This window comes from Gymnodraco acuticeps, unplaced genomic scaffold, assembly GCF_902827175.1.
Source record: "Gymnodraco acuticeps unplaced genomic scaffold, fGymAcu1.1, whole genome shotgun sequence".
In the NCBI taxonomy this organism is placed as follows: Eukaryota; Metazoa; Chordata; class Actinopteri; order Perciformes; family Bathydraconidae; genus Gymnodraco; species Gymnodraco acuticeps.
Genome location: NW_022989843.1, coordinates 2,546,032 through 2,568,801, shown reverse-complemented (window position 1 = coordinate 2,568,801; position 22,770 = coordinate 2,546,032). Strand labels below are relative to the sequence as shown.

The 22,770-nt window shown below is 41.8% G+C and overlaps 1 protein-coding gene across 6 annotated transcripts; it reads left to right on the top strand.

Annotated features, from left to right (window-relative positions):
* The first annotated feature begins 10,963 nt into the window (after positions 1-10,963).
* plat (plasminogen activator, tissue) lies at positions 10,964-22,573 on the top strand. 6 transcript variants are annotated; one of them, XM_034238375.1, is made up of 15 exons: positions 10,975-11,100; positions 16,057-16,144; positions 16,541-16,583; positions 16,895-17,029; positions 17,772-17,882; positions 18,647-18,821; positions 18,986-19,077; positions 19,176-19,350; positions 19,447-19,532; positions 19,615-19,680; positions 19,804-20,008; positions 20,097-20,233; positions 20,547-20,687; positions 20,860-21,008; positions 21,232-22,573. In XM_034238375.1, the coding sequence occupies exons 2-15, from the start codon at positions 16,082-16,084 to the stop codon at positions 21,397-21,399; spliced, it is 1,746 nt and encodes a 581-aa protein (XP_034094266.1). In that variant the 5' UTR covers positions 10,975-11,100; positions 16,057-16,081; the 3' UTR covers positions 21,400-22,573. The 6 variants fall into 6 exon arrangements, with proteins under 6 accessions (XP_034094289.1, XP_034094266.1, XP_034094250.1 ...); XM_034238359.1 differs by having other exon boundaries at positions 16,541-16,664; XM_034238384.1 differs by lacking the exon at positions 10,975-11,100 and adding an exon at positions 14,428-14,692.
* The last annotated feature ends 197 nt before the right edge of the window (positions 22,574-22,770 follow it).

The window sequence follows — 22,770 nt, the reverse complement described above, 5'->3', positions numbered from 1 at the left end:
TACAGATTCATGCATTAATGCCTGCAGACGTTTCATCAGCAGAAGAGGACAAGTATTGGAGATGAGGTCAGACAATGGGACTAATTTCTTTGCCACTGAAAGAGAGCTGAAGGAATCTATAAAAGAGTGGAATCTGAGCAAAATAGAACAAGCCCTCCAGCAAAAGGATGTGAAATGGACCTTCAATCCTCCTTACGGAGCACATCATGGCGGAGTATGGGAAAGACTAATCCGGCTTGTAAAGAAAATTCTGCTTTCCATCACAAAGCAACAAACACTTGATGACGAAAGCCTTTCAACAGTTCTGTGTGAAGTTGAAGGAATTCTCAACAGCCGACCAATAACTACAGTGTCAAATGATCCAAATGACTTGGAACCTCTCACACCAAACCATTTGCTGCAGCTCAAGGTCAAACCTTCGTTGCCCCCAGCCGTATTCCATCAGCAAGATACATACTCAAGACGCCGCTGGCGACAAGTGCAGTACATAGCTAATTTGTTTTGGACCAGATGGATCAAAGAATATCTACCACTTTTGCAAGAAAGACAGCAATGGAATCGCATTAAAAGGAACTTCATACCTGGAGACATCGTATTAATCATGGATTCAAATGCACCTCGTGGATCCTGGTTAATGGCAAGAGTTATGGAGACGCGTCCTGGATCTGGAGGACTGATTCGGAGTGTTTTTCTTAAGACAAAAACCAACACGCTGGAAAGACCAATAAGCAAAATATGCCTACTGGTGCCTGCCTTAGAATAAGGAAATAACTGAAGATGGACAATTAAGACACCCTGTCTATCTCAAATAGAATATGAAGACTGACTTTGTCTGGCTCTTTTTGAATTTTTGTTTATTGTTATTAAAGATGCCCATAACAATAGGGGCCGGTATGTTAGAGCCAGTATTTTTGATTTGATAAGAAAGGCCACCTAATTGTGACGTCTGTAGTCAATGCACTATAAAGGACTACAATTCCCACGGCGCCTGTGCTAACGCCACAGTGATGGGCAACCTGTTGAGAGACGCCGTCGAGGAAAAGTTTTTAACCGTACTCAATCATACTCGTAACCGTACACACAAACCATACAAGTACCATTTAAGTTATCAAGAACGAAAGAATACCTAAGTTGTGTTGTTTTATTTGAGTTTTGCCTATTTCTTTTGAATATTGTAAAGGCCTATTTTTCTTTGTTGCATGTGCAAAAGTTTGTTACTTTATTTTTGAGCAAACACATCGCAACATCTTCTAAACCATCGGAGGCCAAGCAACACTTCAAACTGTGAGTACTTTAAGGAAAGAAACGAGTTAGAACTGTCTGTTTAAGGCGTCTAGTGGCTTGGTGGAAAAACAAGGAAGGAAGCCACGACAGATGCCATCTGTCAGAAGTAGCCAACCAAGGAAAATTGTCGAGTTGATTCAAGCCGTGGAGAAAGCACTCTTGGACCTGAGTGACCTCGGAGACACAGGCGCCATAAAGAATCCTCTCGTAACAAAATCGATAGTGAGTAAACTCCCTGAGTCCCTCAAAAAAGAGTGGCTTGTATATGTAGCCGATCCAAAAAATTATGTGAGGCCAGATAAAAGGTTTGATTATCTCTTGGAGTTTCTCAAGCAGCAAGAGACTATCTATGAGGAGCTCGAGCAGCTACGAGATGAGGAGCCAAGTAAACCAAGTAAGCCGAGTTGGAAAGACACCAGAATTGAGCAGAAAAGTGCCAGAACCAAGTCTACAAAGTCAGCTGATGACCAAGGCTGTGTAGTCTGCGGCGATGTCAAACACAAGAGGAAGCTCTACTTCTGCAAGCAGTTCAGGGCTCTGAGTGCAGCAGAAAGGAAGGCTTCAGTAAGGAAGTTGGGTGCATGTACAAGGTGCCTTGAGGTTCACGACGACCAGTCATCCTGCAAACCTGGCTTTCTATGCAGAAACGAGGACTGCAGAGATGGAGAGGCTGAGCATCACTACTACCTCTGTCCCAAGTCTCTGTCAAAGAGGTCTGGTGACAGATCTGAAAAGGATAAAGGCAAAAAGAAGTACACAGAGGGTCAAGAAGATTTCATCAAAAAATCTCCCACCAGACCTAGCAAAGCAGTGTAGGGAGGTTTTCTCAAATGTTGCCTCCAGAGTCTTTAAAACCTCAAATGACCAACAAAGTCTAATTGAAAAGAGTGGAATGCAAGAGCTTCCAGTGATCATGATGCTACTCGTCGTCACAGCTAACGCCGGACAGAAAGTCGGAACACTCATCGACTTAGCATCTGACACAAATTACATCACTCAAAGAGCGGCGAGCCGCCTGGATCTCAAGAGTGAAGATATCATGCTCGTTGTACATGGAGTTGGCGGAATGAAGATTAAAGTAAAGACAAAGCACTATATCCTCAAAATCCGTGTATCCACCCCCAAGGGCACACTGAGAGCACATCAATTGGTTTGCTATGGGCTTGACAACATTGCAGACGTCCACAAAAGTGACACCTCAGCAACTGCAGCCATTCTTCCCAGACGTACTTCTTGATGAGCTTGTGAGGCCCAAAGAAGTCAAGCTTCTCATTAGCCACAGAGAAGGCCAGTTAGCTCCTCAGAGGATCAGAGACGTGGGAGACCTCGTACTGTGGGACGGACGACTCTGGAAAACAGTTGGAGGAACTCACCCCAGACTGTTTGAGGAGGTTGAAGTGTCAGCCCACATGTCAAGGACGCACTTTGCGAGATCAATGAGAGCAGCAGCTGTGAAATATGAAGAGCTCACTAACCCATTCTAGAACAAAACCCCTCAAGCAAAGAAGCAGCTGAAATACAGGGATCAACTGTTTCGACCAGCAAAGAGAGTTTCCTGAAATGGTGGCAATGGGACAGCATTGGCGCAGCATGCAAGCCCAGATGTGGAGGCTGCCGGTGCGGAAACTGCCAGCCCGGTGGTAAAGAAATGACCCTTGCAGAGGAAAGGGAGCTTGAGGTGGTAAAGGATGGACTCACCTATGTCATGAGCGATGATCACAGCAGAGAACCACATTGGCATGCAAAGTATCCCTGGCGAGAGGATTCGGCCTCACTGCCGAACAACAGAGGTGCAGTTGAAGCAACATTCCTAAGAACAGAGAAGCAGCTAGCCAAGGCACCAGAGTGGAAGTCTGCCTACAAAGCTCAAGTGCATGACATGATTGACAGAGGAGCTGCAATCAAGTTGACTAAAGAGCAGATCATAACCTGGAAAGGACCAGTATGGTTCGTGAGTCACCTTATTGCACCAAACCCACACTTTACAACAACCCCAGTCAGGCTCGTCTGGAACAGCAGTCAAAAGTTCAGAGGCACCAGCATGAACGACTTGCTGATGAAAGGGCCAGACATCCTTAACCAGATACGTGCTGTCCTCCTGAGGTTCAGAGGGGGAACCAACGCTGCCTTAGGGGACATCAGGAAAATGTACAATTCTGTATGGTTGGAAGATAGAGAGATGCACCTCCACAGGTTCCTCTGGCGGGATTCTGAGGACAAAGAGTTGGAGGAGTATGCAATCACCAGAGTCAATATTGGTGACAAGCCTGCAGGATGCATCACACAGCTCACAATGCGAGAAACAGCCAACCTACCTCCTTTCAACCACCTTGAAGAGGAGCGAGGGGTACTACAAAATGATAGCTACGTTGACGACATCCTCACGTCTCTCAACGACTTTGAGAAGCTGAAAACCATCACAGCAAACGTGGAGCAAATCCTGAAAGCTGGAGGTTTCCTGTTGAAGCCTTGGGTCTTCTCAGGCCAAAGTGGGAGGAAGGGGAACAACAACAAACCAATGAAGACCAAAGTTAATAACATGGTCCTCCCGAATCAAATGAGGGATGAAGATAACAAAGCGCTTGGTCTAGGCTACCTTGTGGAAGAAGACAAGATCCATGTAATGGCATCCATTAACTTCTCAAAGAGAAAGAAGAAGATGCGACTTGGCCAAGACCTTCTACTAGACCAAGTAAGAGCGCAAACCCTTTGACAAGAAGGAACCTCCTGAGTCAAGTCTCAGGGTTGTATGATCCAGTTGGTCTGGTAACTCCTGCCAAGCAGAAGGGTGCCATCCTTGTGCGGAGAGCATTCCAGGAGGCAAAGAGCGACAACTGCCCTGTCAAAGACACCTGGGATACAGCATTGTCAGACAGCCTCAGAGAAGATGCAATCCGACTCTTCGAAGAGTATGTGCAACTCGGGCAGGTTACATTCACCAGGGCCATAACGCGTCCAAGCTTCATTGGAAAACCTTGGGCAATAACATTCTCCGATGGAAGCGAGCATGCTTACGGTGCTGTGATGTACCTCCGGTGGAACACCAACCAAGGCCCATTTGTCACTCTGGTGGAGTCCAAGGTGAAACTAACTCCTTTAGACCACAAAGGTGATGCTGTTAAGGCAGAGATATGCGGAGCAGTGTTTGCCTCACGTCTCAAAACATACTTCGAGCAGCACAGCAAGATCCAGGTTGGAAAGTGGTTCCATGTGATTGATAGCCAAACAGTCCTCGGTGCAATCCAGAGAGAGAGCTATGGTTATCAGACCTTCTTCGCAAACAGAATCGGAGAGATCCAGAACACAACAGCGATCCAAGATTGGTGGTGGGTTCCTGGTCCTCTTAATATTGCTGACATCATAACCAGAGGGGCCAGTCTTCAAGACCTGGATGAAAGTTCAGTATGGCAGAACGGACCAACGTTCTTGAAGTTTCCAGTGGATGACTGGCCCATGAAATCTGCCAAAGATTTGGTGACAGCTGCCAGACAGTGTCAACAGATTGCAAAAGAAAACGTTTGTTGCAGCACTAACCAGAGCCAAGGCACAAGTGCCATCAGATCCAAACGATGCCAACACACAAAACCCATCAGAGCTAAAGCTAGATCAGCAACAAACCCAAACACACCCAAAAAGGCCACCAGCAGGATTAGCTGTCCTAAACCTTGTGAACGTCAAGCGGTTCAGCAACCTAAATCGACTCGTCAAGACAGTTGCTTGGATTTGGAGAGCAGCGAAGAAGTTCATTAGAGGGAAACAGCAAACTGCAAACAGTCCAAAGTGGGAGGCAGTATCGTCTTCGCAAGTCATCTCAGTGAAAGAGAGAAGATGCCCTAAGAGACATCTTTCTTGCGGCACAGCAAGGTGCATCCTTCCCAAGTACAACCACAGACAGGCTAGTGGTTTACAGAGACCAAGAGACTGGCTTGTTGGTCTGTGGGGGTCGCGTGCAGATCTTCAATGAAGAGAAAGTTGCTGTCCCTATCTTGTCGTATGAAGCCTGGGTATCAACGCTGTTAGCACGAGAAGGCCATGAGGAGAACCACGATGGAGTGGCCGGAACCTTGCTCAAGATGAGGAGAAGAGCATGGGTCGTGAAGGGTCGGAGGATTGCTCAGAAAGTGGTCAAAAACTGCATGCTCTGCAGAAAAACTAAAGCAAAAAAGATGCCAGCAAATAATGCGTGATCTACCTCCAGAGAGGACAGAACCGGCTGCCCCCTTTGAATACACAACAGTGGACCTCTTCGGACCGTACCAAGTCAAGGATGATGTCAAGAAAAGAGGGTCACTGAAGGTTTGGGGAGTTGTGTTTTGTTGCATGGCTTCCAGAGCTATTCACACAGAGCTGGTGAACTCTCAATCCACTGAAAGTTTCCTGTTCGCCTACCAGAGGTTCACAGCACTACGAGGTCATCCAAAGAAGGTCTGGTCAGATCCAGGTACTAACTTCGTAGGGGCTAAACCAGTCCTAGAAGAACAGTACAGATTCCTTACCAATCTTGACAAAGCTACACTAGAAGAGAGAGCTGCCAAGAATGGCACAGAATGGACATGGAAAATTCATCCTGCCGATTCTCCACACCAGAACGGTGCTGCAGAAGCTGCTGTGCGCATCATCAAGAGAGCACTGCAGAGTCTGGGAGGAGAGTCGGGGCTAAGTTGGAGTGAATTCCAAACAACTCTCTACATGGCAGCCAATCTTACGAATGAAAGACCAATTGACGCCAGAACACAGAGCCGAGAAGACAGCGTTCAGTTCATCACTCCTAACTGTCTCCTGCTCGGACGAGCATCGCAGAGTGGAGATGTCAGAACATTGGACTTCAGTGACTATCCCTACAAAAGGCTTAAAGAAATGCAAGCGCAAGTGAACAAGTTCTGGAGGCACTGGAGTCAACTCGCTGGCCCTAATCTATTCGTAAGGAACAAGTGGCATACAGCCAAGAGAAATGTCGTAGTCGGAGACATCGTCTGGATTGCAGACCAAAACGCCTTGAGGGGTCAGTTCAGGATTGCAAGAGTGGTCAGTGTCAACTCGGACAGCCAAGGAATTGTGAGGGATGTCAACGTCAGAACATTCCCAAGCTACCCTGTTCCTGTCACAAGGCCTACCACAGCAAAAGCAAATCACCAAAGATCGAAAAAACTCAAAGAGGAGATCCCAGCGACAGTTCTTCACAGAGACGTCAGGCGACTGGTCGTCTTGCTTCCCGCTGAAGAGCAGAACAAAGCGTCTGACCCAAGTTTACCTTTGTAACATGCGACCTCCCAGGTGTCTCCACTGGAAAGTCGAGTGAGGTGTGAAGTCAACTTGAAAAATCCTCACAGGAGATCAAGGGGTTAAAAAGTCGGGCTGATTGACAGAGTGGCAGCTGTCTGAAATCAGTCTCTAATTGCTAATCAGCGTCGCTGCACCTTTAAAAGCAACGCACCTGAAAGAAGGGCAGTAATCAAAGCTGGAAAGGGACACACTAAAGAGCGTGCGTTCAGCAGCAGCAACGAACCAGCAGAATAAACGTCGAAGAAGCAGCACTGGTGCAGCCATAAAAAGGTTGGAGAAGCGGCCGGTGAGAGACGAACTGTGTGTTTGGTCAAGTCATACAACTTACCGTTCATGGCGCACGTTAGAACGTGCGTTCTAGTTCAGTGTCATTTGTTTGTTTGATGTCCTCAAGCTAAAGCAACATGATTGTTGATTTAAAAACGAGTGTGTAGATTGGTAAAAACGGTTTGCATGCTGCTAAGAATTCAGTCTATTATATTTGCATTTTTAATGAGACTGCATAATTTAAAAACTGTTTAAAACATAAAAATACATTAAGAAAGTAAGAACAATATTCGCAAGTGTTAAAAAGTATATGTAAAGCATGTATTTTTTTCATTTATTATTTGATGTGCATTGTATTTACAGTAATTATTTTTTATTTTTCATTTAAGGTTTTTACCTTACAACATAAGCTGTACTGCAACAACAAATACCAAAGTAAAGAAGAACCAGTCAGAGCTGGTTGATGTCGCCAGGGAAAAGAAAGTTTGGGGCTCTCTGCTGACCACGGATAAGCGGGAGAAGATGGATGGATGGATGGATGGAAGAAGAACTCAAAAGAACTCAAAAGAAACAAAGTTGTGGTCATTGTACGAGTGAAACCCAGTGAAAACCTCCTATGGACTGCACCATCCCTTTCAAGCGGGGAAAACTGCAAATATACCCAAGGGCTTGACAACAATTATAGGCTCCGTTTACTTCTCACTAAAAGATGGATCAACATCCCAAACCATTCAGGACATCTGCTTACATTACTGAACAAATAATACGTCACATCTTACCCTGAAAATTACACCTCCTCTCAAGCTGGAAAAGCTTTTTGTGTATCTGTCTTTTCATAACCTTTTTTTTTTTTAGGTGGTTCTTGTTTTTATAAAAGCTGAATCATAATGATTTCAAAATATATTGCACACATATCCAGATACTGTGACTCAAATGGTTTGCAAAAACTATTTTTTTATGCCGTTTTCATTTTATTAGTCATATAATATGAATATATACTCAAATGCATTTCCAAGAAGATCGAGGATTAAGGTCATCCAACATCTGATGGAGGTTACAATACTTATTTAAAACTAAATACCAATTACATAATTTAAAAACAAACTTTAATAAGAGTTCTAAATAACTAGAAATACATTGTTAATCAAACTGCTTAATGTGTCTTTAACTTAATCCAATATCATTATTATTTGTGTACCATTCTTTCACTTTTGCAGTATCATTGTTGATCAAATGGGTGTGAAGGATGCACTTCAGAATTTCCAGATTAAACCAGTGATGTTTTTCATTTCATCATCTGTTATTGTCATGATTTGGGGTAAAAGGTAGGACCCAAATTCAGAATAAAAAAGTCAAAAAGGTCAAGGAACAAAAGGCGAGCTTTATTTTATAAAGCTGATGACTGACAAAACATGACATAAAATAAACAGGTAGCATCAAAACAAAAACTGACCGTGACCAACATGGAGGAAGACAGGAAAGACAATGAACCGACAAGGAGCTCAGGGGAAGACAAGACTAAATACAAAGAAGGGTAATCACAGGACAAGACACAGCTGGGCAGGGGAGGCAGAAACACAAGGGCAACAGGTGAATACAATCAGACAATCAGACACAGGAGGGAAAACACAGGGAGGAAGACAAGACACAGGGAGAACAGAATTGCAAAATAAAACCCATGACAAGAAAGACAAAACTGAAAGATTGAATATTTCAGGTGAAAACTGACTACTCACTCTGATGTAACCAACAAACTTCATCGGCATGTGTTTTCCAACCCATATCTGATGCTCCTCTGACGTGATCTGTGGGTGTGTAAGGAGCACTATCAGATTGTAAATGTTTGTAGAAATATGTTCCTGTTTATTCTAACAAACTATGGCGCTTCCTGATTTTCTTTCCCAGGAACGTTTTTACTCAAGGAGAGGGCTCTATGGAAGTCAAAAGGACCTCATGATGAGACCTTTCTTGTCTTATTTAGATTAGTTCAGTTACGTAAACGTAGCCTGGGGAAGTGCCTTAAATGTTGTCCTCAATTAGGTAGTAAGAGTTTATTCTCCACTATGTTGTTCTGTTTAATTTGAACCTTTTAATTCTGCCTCCAACATTTCAGTTGAACATTTTATTGCTATAGCAACCTTTACAGTTAATAAGTGACTGTCAGGGACCAAGCAGTAAGGCAACTGCGACACAGGAGTTGTAACTGAGTTTTTATTTGCCCAAGACAAAATAATTAATACAAGCAAATACTTGTGTTAGCTCGCTGTGCTAAAATGTTGGAAAATAAATTGTGTAATTGTTTTACCCTGTGTGGCTGTGGCCATCACACTGACATTGTTGAGGCCCACATCTTGTCATGTGTGATTTAATATCGATTAATGTAATGTAATGTAATGTAATATACTCCCCAAATGTCCCTGTTGGAACTTTATCAACAACTTCATTTGGTCTGAAATTGCACTTATCTTGTCTTTGCTTGTCTCCTATTATTATTTGTTGTATTGTTTTACACTTATTTTTCTCTGTTTCAAACCTTATTTGACCTTATGTAAAGCAGGCTTTTAGCTGCTTCTGTGTGTGTGTGGGTTTTATAGATAAACTTGCCTTGCCATATCTGTTGATGCCTTTTTGTAAATGTTGATGTGTGTCTTCACTAGCTGTCTGATGCTTATGTGTTGTAGAAATGTAACCACCAAAGGAAAAGTCAGACATCTTGCTAAATAGGCTTAAATGCTTTTCAATAATCACCAGTATGAAAAGATCGATACCACTGATACATTTGTCTGTAATAAAATAGCAAGGGCTATCCTCTCAGCTAATTTGTATTTGAAAAACAAATAAAAAGTTGTGTCTTGCTAAAACTTAACCAAAAGAGTTCATTGTACATTCATTATACGTGGCACTTGATACTTTGTTTTGGGTTAGGAGAGTCTGAGTCCATGGAATCGTGAAAACATTCACCCACACATGAAGACAGTAAACAGAAATGTTTTAAAAAGTTTGTCCAGTTTCCGAAATGTCTTGTATTGCCAATCATTGCACAATGTAAGTGATGGGCAGTCAAATCAAGGATAACTGGAGTGTTTTTTAAAATTCATCACAAGGGAGGTGTAGAGTAAATATTCAATAATTAAGTTGTGTGTGTGATTTTCATCATCATGCAGTGGGAGTGCGGTCAAATCTAACACAGATGGAAGCAAATATGGCAGACACCAAACTATCTACCACGGCCCATTAAATCCTCGAGTACCATGTTTTCAGCTATTTAATGCAGAGTTAACAGACAGTAAAAACACTGAACATGAATTATCCAATGCAAATCAAATCTATGTGGGTGCTAAGAAAAGATGGAGCTATTCTTGAGGCATAGTGACAGACTTCCCGAGGAAGGGGTGGGTTGAATAAAGAGGACTGTGGTTGTAACAAATGACTCCTGGTGCCAGGTGGTTAACCACACAGATACAGTGTCACACACAGACAATTACAGCCTGATAAATCAATATTGTGGCACTTCTCATAGCACTGTACATGTCAACTTAAAAGCTCTGGTATTTTTAGATTTAGTTAAATCATTTATTAATGATAAAATACAGTATACCTAATTTCAAATACCATCTTATGTGTGGTGAAGTGTTATGTGGTGCATGCTTGGGCTTCTTCTTAACCTGATGTTCATAATGTAGTAATATGTTTATTGATTATTAATATGTTGTTGTATGAGGTTACTTCCCTTATACATAATGTTTACCTGTTTTACTTATTTCCCAGCTTGACAGCATTTTTTTCTATCTGTGTCCTAATATTTTCAAAATGTGTTTATAATAATTAAGGTTTCTTAAAGTTTAATTTTTTACAATGATATGTCTCGACATGCTTCTCTCAATGCTTGATGTTATAGTAGCCTATATTTATATTTGATCACAGGTGTTGATAGGTGGGCTGTTTTTTTTTAACATAGAACAACATTTAAAAACAGATCATGAGTAACATTATTATTTTTTTTTTTACTATTACAGATTTCCTGATGACGTTCTTCACAGATGAAAACCCCTTTGGGACGGTCCCGCCTGCAGCAGCAACGCCCAGCAGGCTGCATCATCATCCGGCCGGACAGCTTCCCCGCTGATCCCTCCCCCTTCACGCACCGGGACAACCGGAGAGCTCCGATAAAAACTCAGCAAAAAGGGGTAAAGCGCTCAGACTGAGGACACTCACTACTGCTGCAAACACACTCAGAAGATAACGACTCGGGAGACTTTTATTCTGGTAAGAGCTTGTTTTTTCGTGTGTATTTGACTGAAATGCGGATCTATGGGGGAAGCGTTCTATTCTGCTAATTGGTGTTATGCATTCTGAATTCATACCATAAACTTCCAAATTATCTGAGATTGAAGAGTTCCTTGGATGGTTATACTTTCTTAGACATTTTGCACGGTTATTATTTAATGTGTCAAGAAAAACACTAGTTCTGTTGCACTTTAAAGGAATCAAGATATTTTAACCAAAAGATAAAGATCAATTAACGCTGTTAAGTACTATCATAAATACAGTTGAATCCTTTGTGATTACATAATACTATCGAGTTATTTTGACATGTAGTTCTCCCTTTTATTTCAAAGTAATTAGCCAAATTACAATTAAAATAAATTAAAATCTCATGTAATCAAATCAGTCAATTAATTCAAACACACAATTGACTCAAAATGACCAACACATAAGGTGTGGACTATGTGATAAAGAATTATTGTGATAATGATGGCATTCTATGGTTCATAGTCTGTGATGGGAGGTGAAATTGCGATTTTGGATGTCCTTGTGCTCGCTCATTCATTTGGCATCCCAACACTTTCTCACTCTGACTTCAGCAGCTCTGTATTTTCCTCCAACCATCCACATCCACCTGTTTAAACTGGTGAGAAGTATGACTGACCTCTCAGCGTCACACTCACACTTCATCCCAAGCACTTCAAATAACGTAAAAACCAGTAATTGATGTCGTCATGGTCACATTTAATCTTTTAAGATATAAGCAAGATATAATGTTACATATTCTAAAAGAGCAAGGTGATTTTGTGTTCTGATGCTGCACTCAGTGTGTGTCTGTTATCGGTGAACATGCCTGCTATGATACTGTGATTCATCTCAGTGTGTGTGGGTGTGTGTGTATCTGTGAACCACTCGGAGCCAATACCTGCACAGGATCACTGCTATGCAGGCACTTATCAGGCTAATGAGTTAGATTTGTGTCTGGAGCTTGCTCTTTGGGAATTTTACTCCCCGGCATGCGTCAGCGCTGATGCTCTCCATCACACTGATAATCTGTATATTGCATATTTAGAGAAAGTAGAGTTTGTATCCATTATCTGCCTTCCTGGCTGTGGGGTCAGCTGTGTTAGTACCTCACACTGGTGTTTGTGACTCACAGGATCAGCCTGTTGTGTTTACAAGTTGTAAGAAAAGTATAGGTCAGACGGAGGATAGCGTTGGTCAGACTGTGGGAACAACGGTCCAGAAAGTGTCACTGGAATCAATACTGAGCTTTATCTAAGCCACAGTTTCACTGCAATCTTGAATCAAAAACCCTCACCCATTCACAAACAGTTCCCTATGTGACTTTTTGCTGCATTTAATGGCGTCAAAACTGGTTATAAATCCTATCAATGCCTCCTACTGTGTCCCTGTAAAGTCCTGGAAGCTGGAATGACTCAGGACGACTCATCGTCCTTCGGCTGATCTTTGGGATCTGTTTTACCTCCTCCTTTACTTATTCATCTCCCCTCTCTCCATCCTTTCATGTCTTTCCATAAAGCTGTCTCATGTTCCATTATCTCAGTTTATACTTATTTCTAATGTCAACACCTGCTATTTCTACCTGCCGCTTTTAGCTCTGAGTATTTTTGATAAGGAATTCAAGGCTAAACATTGTGCACAGAGGGAGTCTGTAAGGCAACAATGCCACCCTTTGTTCCTGGGAACTTTCTTCAGAGACGGATCATAGCTGCTTTATTGAAGCTTGACCGAAAACCCCTGTGTAAGGAATGCATAATTCCTGCTCAGTAGTGACATGACATCACATACCAAATCACATAATCAGCAAACATGCTACACACATGCTACACACATGCTAACTTCTTAACTGTACAACACCTTGATGGTTGATGCATGTTTAGGGATCCCAGCAGGTCAAACCAGTTCAAAAACATGTTTTGAGGTTTAGATTTGCCACCTCTGCCAACCTGCTGTGACATGAGAATGGGAATAGTTTTTATTGTTCATTCCCACAGATGTTGAGTGCTCCAAGAAGTACATGTCAGCGCCAAAGAAAATAAGGCAGTAAAAGTGCCACAATACTAACTGCATAGGTGTTTCCTCGGCTAGTTCCTTCTCTGGCTGCCAGCATGGGCTGTTCACCTACAACCTCTAATAAATAAGATATTATATATATAAAGAAACCTCAGAAATGCTTTAAAATGTGCATTGAACAATAATTTGATCTTTAGTCAGATGCCACTATGCTCCCTGCACGCTGTGAAACCATTTTCACCATTTTTGACTTTTCGGCCTTGTTACTGGAAGACAAGAATGTCTCACCTCCAACTCTTACAACCTCAGCGCACCGTCATCATTACAGACACATGTTAATGATCCGGTAAACTCACCGCTAAGATGTCAAGATTAGTGGTCGGAACATCAAACCAGTCTTTTTGAATATGCCACGACTGCACAGTAAGAGGAACTTAATTCTATTTGTAGAAAACAATGAGTGTGTTTGTGTGTGTCTGTCGGGGAAGTACACTCTCCTCAGGCTGCATACGTTAACTGATTGGGTGTGTCCAGACCACTATCAATGACTTTGAGACTGGGCTTGGTCCTATAGAGAGGCTTGCTCATGAACCTGTTGCTTTGTCTGACTTTTAGCCAACATATGATTGGCACTGGTCTTTATGAGCAGAATTAGTTATCATTGGGATGCCACTCTTTTCACAGGTTGTTTCAAACAGCACAACTTTGTTTTTTTCTCTTTAATGTTAGAAGAGGCTTTAAAGTGTTTATTGAATATTTACTGAAGCTGTCTTGGCTATTGATCCATACTGTAGATCATTCCTTACAATTATCTTAAGGAATGTTAGTTTTTGCACTTGATATATATAGAGATTTTATTCTAAGTATAGATGGATAGAATTCTAATAAAACTATTTTTTTCCAACCCACTGCAAACATAAATTCACATTTAATATTTCTTTGTCTCCAGATAGCCCTAGTTAGCCTAAAAAGAACTGCACACAACACAAACAAATTGTTTTGGTCAGCGTTTAAAAGAGTTGATCACTTTTAGGAAGTTGGTTCCACTACCTAACATTTAAAGACACAGTTTCACTTTCCTGTTTTCTAACTTGTGTTGATGTCTGTTCATATGCATTAAATGTTATAAGACACACCACAAAAACGGCTTAAACTCAGGCCAGTTTCATAGTGGGAGTTCTTTTGATGGCTCCAAAACAGGGCCTCTGCATGTCAGATACCACAGACAGAGAGGGTGGGGTACACATATGCTCATATCTAATGCGTGCATGTTGGTGTGTGTGTTTGTGGCGTACATGTGTTGATATGTACGCAGGTTTCCGAAATGCATGGGGCCCGTGCTGGCAGTATTTTAGCAGGAAACATATGTTTTCAGCTGACAGGGCTGGAGATAGGGGCGACTGAGCGGAGCTGAACAGCTGCACAAAGGAAACACAAAGGAAGTGTGTTGTTGCTCTGCCAATGAGGCTCATTTGGGGGGTAAAAGTGCTGGACAGCAGCGGGTTTTATTTCTGTGAGGCAGGGATAGCTTTCGAGGGGACCCATTCTCTTAAAGGTGAGTGTGTGACTGCATATATGTGTCTGGGTTTTAAAGTAAAATCCTGAGAGGGAGTCTTTGTTCCAATGAACAATGAGCACAATGAACAGTAAATCTTTGTGTTAAAGAGTTTTGATTAGCTCCACGTTCCTGAACACTTTGTGTCTGTGTGTCTGACTGAGAGAGAGTGTGAGTGTGTGTGTGTGTGTGTGTGTGTGTGTGTGTGTGTGTGTGTGTGTGTGGATGCCAACGTAGCTGTTTTACAGATGTATGAAAACACAGCACTGTTTCTTATTAGCTAGATCAACCACAGAAGGTGAGTCATTGGAGGAACAGCCCACAGAGAAGAGTAGACAAATATGCAGGCATGTAAGCACAAAGCTGTGTCTGAGTCTTATCATGCAAGAGTCTAAAACGTTTCTAATGCTTTTTTTAAAAGTGTGTGTGTTTTTATATTCAGGTAATTTCTCATTTTCAGGCCTCATTGTGTGCAACTTTCTGTTTTTTCTTTTCCATTTTTCTCTCTTCCCCACCACCCCCCCTTCTCCTTCTCTTTATGTGACTCATGTTTACGAGGAAGAGGCGCTCTTCTTCAACCTATTTTCTGCATAGAATTATTATTTAAAATGGAGAAGAGGAACAAGTCTGGTTTCAGATGTCCTTTTCTAGAAGTATAAAAAGAAAATATGAGTGTAGTTACTTTTTGGGGCTTCCTTTTTGTGTCCTCTTCCTTGCCTTTAAAGTCCTGAGTCACTTTATCCTCCCACAGCTGCTGATCTGCTCTGCTAGAGGAGGAATGCAGTCAGTATAGTGCAGAAACTTTTAGTTGCGTGCTGGGTCCAAATTGTGTTGTTTGATGTGGCAGAAAGCCACATCTCTTTTTTAACATGAAGTGAAGATGATCTGCTTCAGTTGAACCGGTATAGAGGAATCATGATAATAAGGGGAATTCGTTTTCAGAGCAGGATAACAAAGACATATGCTATAGCACAAATTGTATGTTGAACTCGGTGACCTTTCAGATTGTTAATGCTGTTAAAACTTCCTGTTTGGGCCAAGAAGTCAACACTTCAAGGAACTAAAAAGGACCTGATGTTTCCCACCCTTTCCTCTCCAGTGATCTCCCTCAGTGGCAGGCTTAGGGATGGAGGAAGGAAACAGAATAGTCAGGGGAAGGTGACCAGTGTCGATGGTTTCCCTGTTATTGTTGGCTTAGTGTTGACAGATTCATGACAAAGGATTTAGATGGATAGACATTCAACATTTAAAATACATGCTCAGTCTGCGCATGCAGCATCGACAGGTATCAGCGCCTACACATGTTTGTGTTTGCTAACATTTTGGACCATTGTCTTTAATATGTAACTTTATTCTTCTTCCAGTTAACTGAAGACGACTTGACAAGCCATGACGAGAACACTTGAACTAGTTGTGCTCCTGTGTGCTCTCTGCTGCTGCCTAGCGGAAAATGTAAGTCTGACATCCTCAACAACGATTTCAGACCTTTAACTATAAATCTTGCATAAGGAGGTCAAACAAGGTCTTATTTAAAAATAAAATAGATTCTGGTGGTTTAAAATCCATCTGAGCAAACATGCTCTTTTATATTTTTGAATTTTTGTTTTTGTTTATTTATCTATTTATCTGTTTTCTTTTAAAAGTACTGCTGTTAAACCTTTGCAGCTGACTCATAAGCCTTTGGTTTTGGAGCTCTACTGTCCTGTATTTTTATAGCTTGTGAAGCAAGTTTCAAGTACATTTTCGCAGCACTTCAAAGCACCTGCTGCCTTGGTTGGAAACCAATGCCATGCAACCAGTTCCCTTTTACTGCTGCTCTGTGTTTATTTGATCTCTTCTCTATTGCAGGTTGAGTTGCTCCGCACTAAGAGAGGGACTCGTTTTTACAGAGGTGAGCCTGACAGACGGCCAGCAAGACGGACGCTTGTGATTATTCATGTCCAGAGGTCTACATCTTCCTTTGACACCTCCTGTGAGCCCCATCACTCTTCTGTTTGTCTTTTTCTATTAACATGCACCATCACCCTCACCACCATCAGTTTCTTTTAAATCACTGTTGTCATTCACGTGTTTGTGTCTCTCTCTTTCTTTATGCACCTTTTTTATTTGTAACCCTCTTTTACATGTGTCAATGATTACGTTTTCTGTCTGTCTTCCTGTTTGATGGCTGTAAACTAATTGTGTTTGTGTGTTTGTTCTTAGTACATTGTGTGGATAGTGAAACGTCAGCAGTGCGTAGTTTTGGGGACACTTGGCTGCGATGGAGGGGACAGCGTGTGGAGTATTGCCGTTGTGCATTAAGAGGACAACAGCTTTGTCACATTGTGCCCGTCCTCAGTGAGTGTGTCATGGATGTAAACACATACAAACCCATGAGTAGAATTGAATGTTCTGTTTGTTAATGTGTCAGTCTGCATGCCTGTCCTTACTGACCTCTCTGTCTCTCATTATAGCATCACTGTACCTCTAACTTATTGTTAAATCCACTCATGATTATTTTTTTGCCTGGCCCTGTTATTTCAGTGCATCCAAATGAAGAGCTATTGGCTTTCTGTGTTTTTTTTGGTGTGTGTTATTTAGTCTGAGATTGTTTGAAATACTCCTGCCAGACAAGCCCTTGTGCGCACTTTCACCCCCATTGACGAATTCTGTGAAGCATAATTGCTCCTCCCTCAGACAAATTACAACCACATTTTCAGCTGGCCAAACTCTGAGCTCATACCATGAGTGGGAGAGCGAGTGGGGCACTGTTATTCTGAATGCCAGCCTTTAGGAAATGTTGAAACAATAAATGAAAAACCAGGCAGGTGATTGCCAAAAACCAGTTCTGGGCTAGAAAGAAACTCTTGGGATGGCAGGGTTTTAAAAAAAGAGTGTGTGAGAGCCAGGATGAACCATGCACACAAAGTTCTTCTTAATATGTTAACGTAAAATGTGACACACAAACCCACATCTTAAATTCTCTGTAAACACAAGTGGTTATGTCAATCATTTATGTTCTGATTATTGAAAAAGCTTGTGTTCTGAAGAGCTGGATGACGTGTGACTGACTAACCGTTTCTCTGTCTGCCTCTTCCAGACTGCTACGTGTCTCAGTGCTACAACGGAGGAACCTGTAAGGAGGCAGTTTACACTTCTGACTACATTTGCCAGTGTCCCCCAGGCTTCAGTGGGACTCAGTGTGAGATAAGTAAGTACTCAACAGACTCTTTAATCCAACAGATATTATTTGTCCAAAAAACTCAATATTTAGTTTACAAAAAGCTGATAAAAGTAGCAGACCCTCACAATGATTAATGTTAATGTCATTATGTAGTCATCTGTACTGCAGCAGCTACATCTAGATATTTCACTATGCCAAGTTTTAAATGTGCATGATCGTTTTACATCACAGCAACAACAATAAAAGTTGTTTATCCATAACAAGGTCACATAACACTGATTAAAACTTCCTACGTACTATTTAATGACTCTAGATAAGGTCACAGTCTGACCTTGTGACTCATACAGGAGGTGTCATGGGCCTGTGGTTCGGAGACAAGAATCATAAACCATGGACAGACATTCTGGGATATGAATGTTTTTGTTTCTGCGGGTGACTTTAGGGGCACCCCGCCCTCTCATAATTATTATGCAAACCCCAGCGGTCACAGCCAAGTGATTTCAGGGAAAGAGTAATGAGTTACAATGGCCAGACTCAATAAATCTGATCACATTTACAATCCTCACAGTTTGTGTTTAGTCCTTGTTTTAACCACTAATTGGAAAATTACTATTTATATGCTATTAGGACACACGTTGTTAGTTTAATATCTTATATAAGCAATAACACTGTTTTGATAATTTTCTCAAATGCCAGAAGAAATTAACGAGGTCAGTTATTAGAGTGATATCAGTCTCATATATAAATGACTGACATTTCATCCAGTTTAACTGTGTCCTTTTGTCCAACAGACAGCAATGAGAAGTGCGTTTTGGGGCAGGGTGAAGGGTACCGCGGCACATGGAGCATTAGCCATTCAGCGACAGAGTGCATCAACTGGAACTCCACGTCTCTGAGAGGAAAGAAGTTCACAGCCAGGAAGACCGACGCCAGCCTTCTCGGACTGGGCAACCACAACTTCTGCAGGTATGTAACCATTGTGATCAGTGCTGGAGAAAATGGCAACATTATTTCAAAGATTAGAAGGATTTAAAAATGAGGTGCATTGCAGATTCTTGTTCGGATAAAGCATTTCATCATCATCAATGTGTTGTATGTTTGCTCATTGTCCTCATTGTCCCCTCCCCCAGAAACCCAGACAATGACAGCACTCCTTGGTGTTACGTCTATAAAGGCACTCAGATTGTGTGGGAGTTCTGTTCCATGCCCAAATGTCCAAAAGGTACAGCTTTACAAAAGCCAATATATAGTGAGCTGAAATACTTCTCATTAAACCATTCATTGCTTTACACTTGGGTTTCTTCATGTGCTTTGGAGCAGATAGGAACCACCAATGTGTGCTGGGCTCGGGTCAGTCATACAGAGGCACAGCATCTGTCACTAAGAGCGGCTCTCGCTGTCTGCCCTGGGACGCTCCTTCTATTAAACGCAAGCTCTACAATGCCTGGAGATCTGATGCACTGGAGCAGGGGCTGGGCAGCCACAGCTTCTGCAGGTAGATATGCCAGCACCATTGTTCATTTTCAGAGGTTCCCTTTCTGCATGCAGAAAGATTAGAATAACAGTATTTATTTTCCCTATAAAATAACAGGAATCCAGACGGTGATGCAGGTCCATGGTGTCACACCTACAAGAACATGCAGCTGACCTGGGAGCTGTGTGACATACCTAAATGCTGTAAGTTTCTCACTTCCATTGTTTCATTCGCAATGCAGCAATGTGCTTTTATATCTTCTTACCCATGCTTGTCTTTTTTTAGCAAGACGTCCATCAATCATGAGCACTCTCGGTCCACGTGCCCCCACCACTAACAACAATAACAGAGGTAGGACGACTTCAAACTTCATATTCAATACAAATTAACCACAGGCCACTTCCTGTTATGATTTTAGTTTTTGGTAATTTTACATTTATTAAACCATCATCTTGGAACCTGTCCGCCCTGTAGCAACATGTGGGCAGCGCTTGGACAACACCTTGAACCGCCCGTCGTTCCGCATGTTTGGGGGCAGAGAGAGCGACATCACGGAGCAGCCGTGGCAGGTGGCCATTAACGTTTACCATGCCCGCCACAGAAAACACTTTCACAGATGTGGAGGTGTCCTCATTGACTCCTGTTGGGTTCTGTCTGCTGCACACTGCTTTGACGACATGTAAGAATGATACTCACACAAACGCAACATGCAAAAATGTATCACGCTTGCCATGAAAAATTCCAACATATTTTCTATCTTTTTTCAGTGGTAAGGCTGAAAAATTGGAAGTGATCTTGGGAAGAACATTTCGGAAACAGAATTCCAGCAGCGAGCAGATTTTCAAGGTTGAGAAGTACTGGAATCACGAGAAATTTGACAGCGAAACGTTTGACAATGACATTGGTGAGAGAACATTTCAAGAAACATTTATCACAAATGTTCACTGTTTTCCTTTGTCTTCATAGAATATTGTATTTGCACTGTTGGTACAGAACATTTTGTGTGATCAAAATGCCAGCTTTTTATGAACTTATAAAAAACACAGTTTTGGCATGGTATTTAGTGAATGATGGCATGTTTTCCCCCAGCAGTGATAATATGGAACCTTATGTGGGCCGCAAACGCTTGTTGAAACTCTAAATCCTCCCTCGGTCTTCATCCAAATTTTTCTGAGTGCCTTACCCTGACTTTTCCTCTGGTCATTTTCCACTTGCAGTTCTCTTGAAGCTAAAGACGGACATTGGCATCTGTGCTGTAAACTCTCCAGAAGTTCTCCCTGCGTGTCTGCCGGACCGCGGGCTTGTGCTGCCCGACTGGACCGAGTGTGAGATCTCAGGCTATGGAAAAGACTCAGAGTGTAAGCAACATCCATTATTTTTTGATGGCACTGTCATTTTGTAGAGCTGGCTACTGATTTGGCAAATGTTTCTCTCTCTTGACTGACCAGGAGAGGGCAGTGCTTCCATAAAGCCAGAATGTATTTGCTTTTGTGATATGCCAGATTAGTAATTCAAAAACTCTTTCCACAGTTTCTGCAGAGTTCTCTGAGCGTGTGAAGAGAGGTTACGTTCGCCTGTGGCCCAAAGAGCGCTGCGTGCCAGATGTGTTGTCTCAACGCACAATTACCCCCAACATGCTGTGTGCAGGAGACACCCGGGGCCTGGATGATGCATGCAAGGTAAATCACTTTGTGTGTTATGGTGCTTAACCATTAATTTATGATGGACAATTCATCTGCAACTGTTTTGATACATTTAAAATCAAATGTGCCAGATATTTTCTGGTTACAGCTTCTCAGATGTGAGATTTTTTATTCAGCTGAATATATTTTAAGCTATCCTGATTGTCTTATTTGTAATTTGTTCTCTCTCTAAATTCGACTTCTTTGCATTTCCCCACAGGGAGACTCTGGTGGCCCGCTCGTCTGTCGGAACAACGACAAGATGACCCTGATGGGTGTGATCAGTTGGGGCGATGGGTGTGGGCAGAAGGATAAGCCCGGGGTCTACACCCGCGTCACCCATTACATCGACTGGATTAACAGTATAATTAAGGCAAACCCAGTCTAAAGTAAGAGAGACTGCAAAGAAGATTTTAATAGATGACCGTACCCACAAACACAGTGGGTAGAACAGCAAAAGCAGATATGTTTATCATTGAGAAGATAGACAGAGAGATAAACAGGACTCTCACTCTGCTGTTTATCTAAATGCAAACTAATTGAGGTTCTAAACAAGCGGGACCACTCCTACAGGAACTCACAAGAAAGACCTCAATCACAGTTTTCATGTTCAAAATAGCTCTGTGTTTCATGTTTTTCTGTTCCTAACTGTGTTAACTGTGACAGCACAAATGGACAAAAACACAGGACAAACTCTTTTTGCTCTTCTGGGTCATCTTGACCTAAATAACACTTGTTGTCTCTTGACGTAATCAGAGTTTTGATGTGTTTCTGAATATTTTCTCCAACAAAATGGAGATTGAGGTGCCTACGCTAACAGGAAAAAGGGAATATCAGTACATCCCTCTTGTCTTTGTGCCGTTTAATGCAAATAAGTCAGAGCGGTAGACTTCAGGTCAGAAGTGCTTTTAATCCAAAAGAATACTCCACTTAACCCGATACATTTACTTTGCACAGCGCAGTTAGTCACATAGGAAGGAAGGCTTTAAACCAATATTGTATTTGAGGTTATGCTGGCGTTATATGTTTTGATGTCAATGCAAGTTCTGCATCAGTTTACTTTGGGGCTTGGAGATCCACACCGAAACACAAAATGTATCTGCTGGCTCAGATTCTGCTTGTTTTCACAGTTTGAACTCCTGTTAGCCTTTTAAATGGATTGCATTTGGGACAGGTGGAAGCAAAGAGATACTCCTTTTACAAAAACCTGTGCCATGTTCATTGTTCTCACTATGTGTTTTAAAATCAGATTCCCAGAGCACTTCTCCAACAGACACCTGGGTTGAGCCCAGCATGTACATAGCCTAACATGTATATTGTCTGAATATTGATTTTATATTGTTCTGTTCTCTGTTAAACTGCTTATTGACTGCAAAACATAATCCATTTGTTCTGTGACTGGGTTTTAAATGTTTTTTTACTAAGTTAATATTTATGTGTATTTTATATTGTATTAGAGAAAGTCGTTTTTTGCTGTGTGTAGTTTGGTAATGTATTGTCTCTGTCATTATAACCACATCTGGCAACATACTCCTTTGTTAATAAATAATATTTGGAATACATCTTTAGTTGCTTCCTGCTTTTTGACCTTGTTGTGTGATTTCATTAGCTTCGATTAATCACTGAAATATTAATGCTTATAAATGAGTGAAGTTCAGTAAGGTAAAGAAGACTCAGGCCTTAACCTTTGGAATAAAATTGTTTCCTAAAGCACATTCCTGACATGACTGATGATATTTTCAGCGTCTTGGAAATTAAG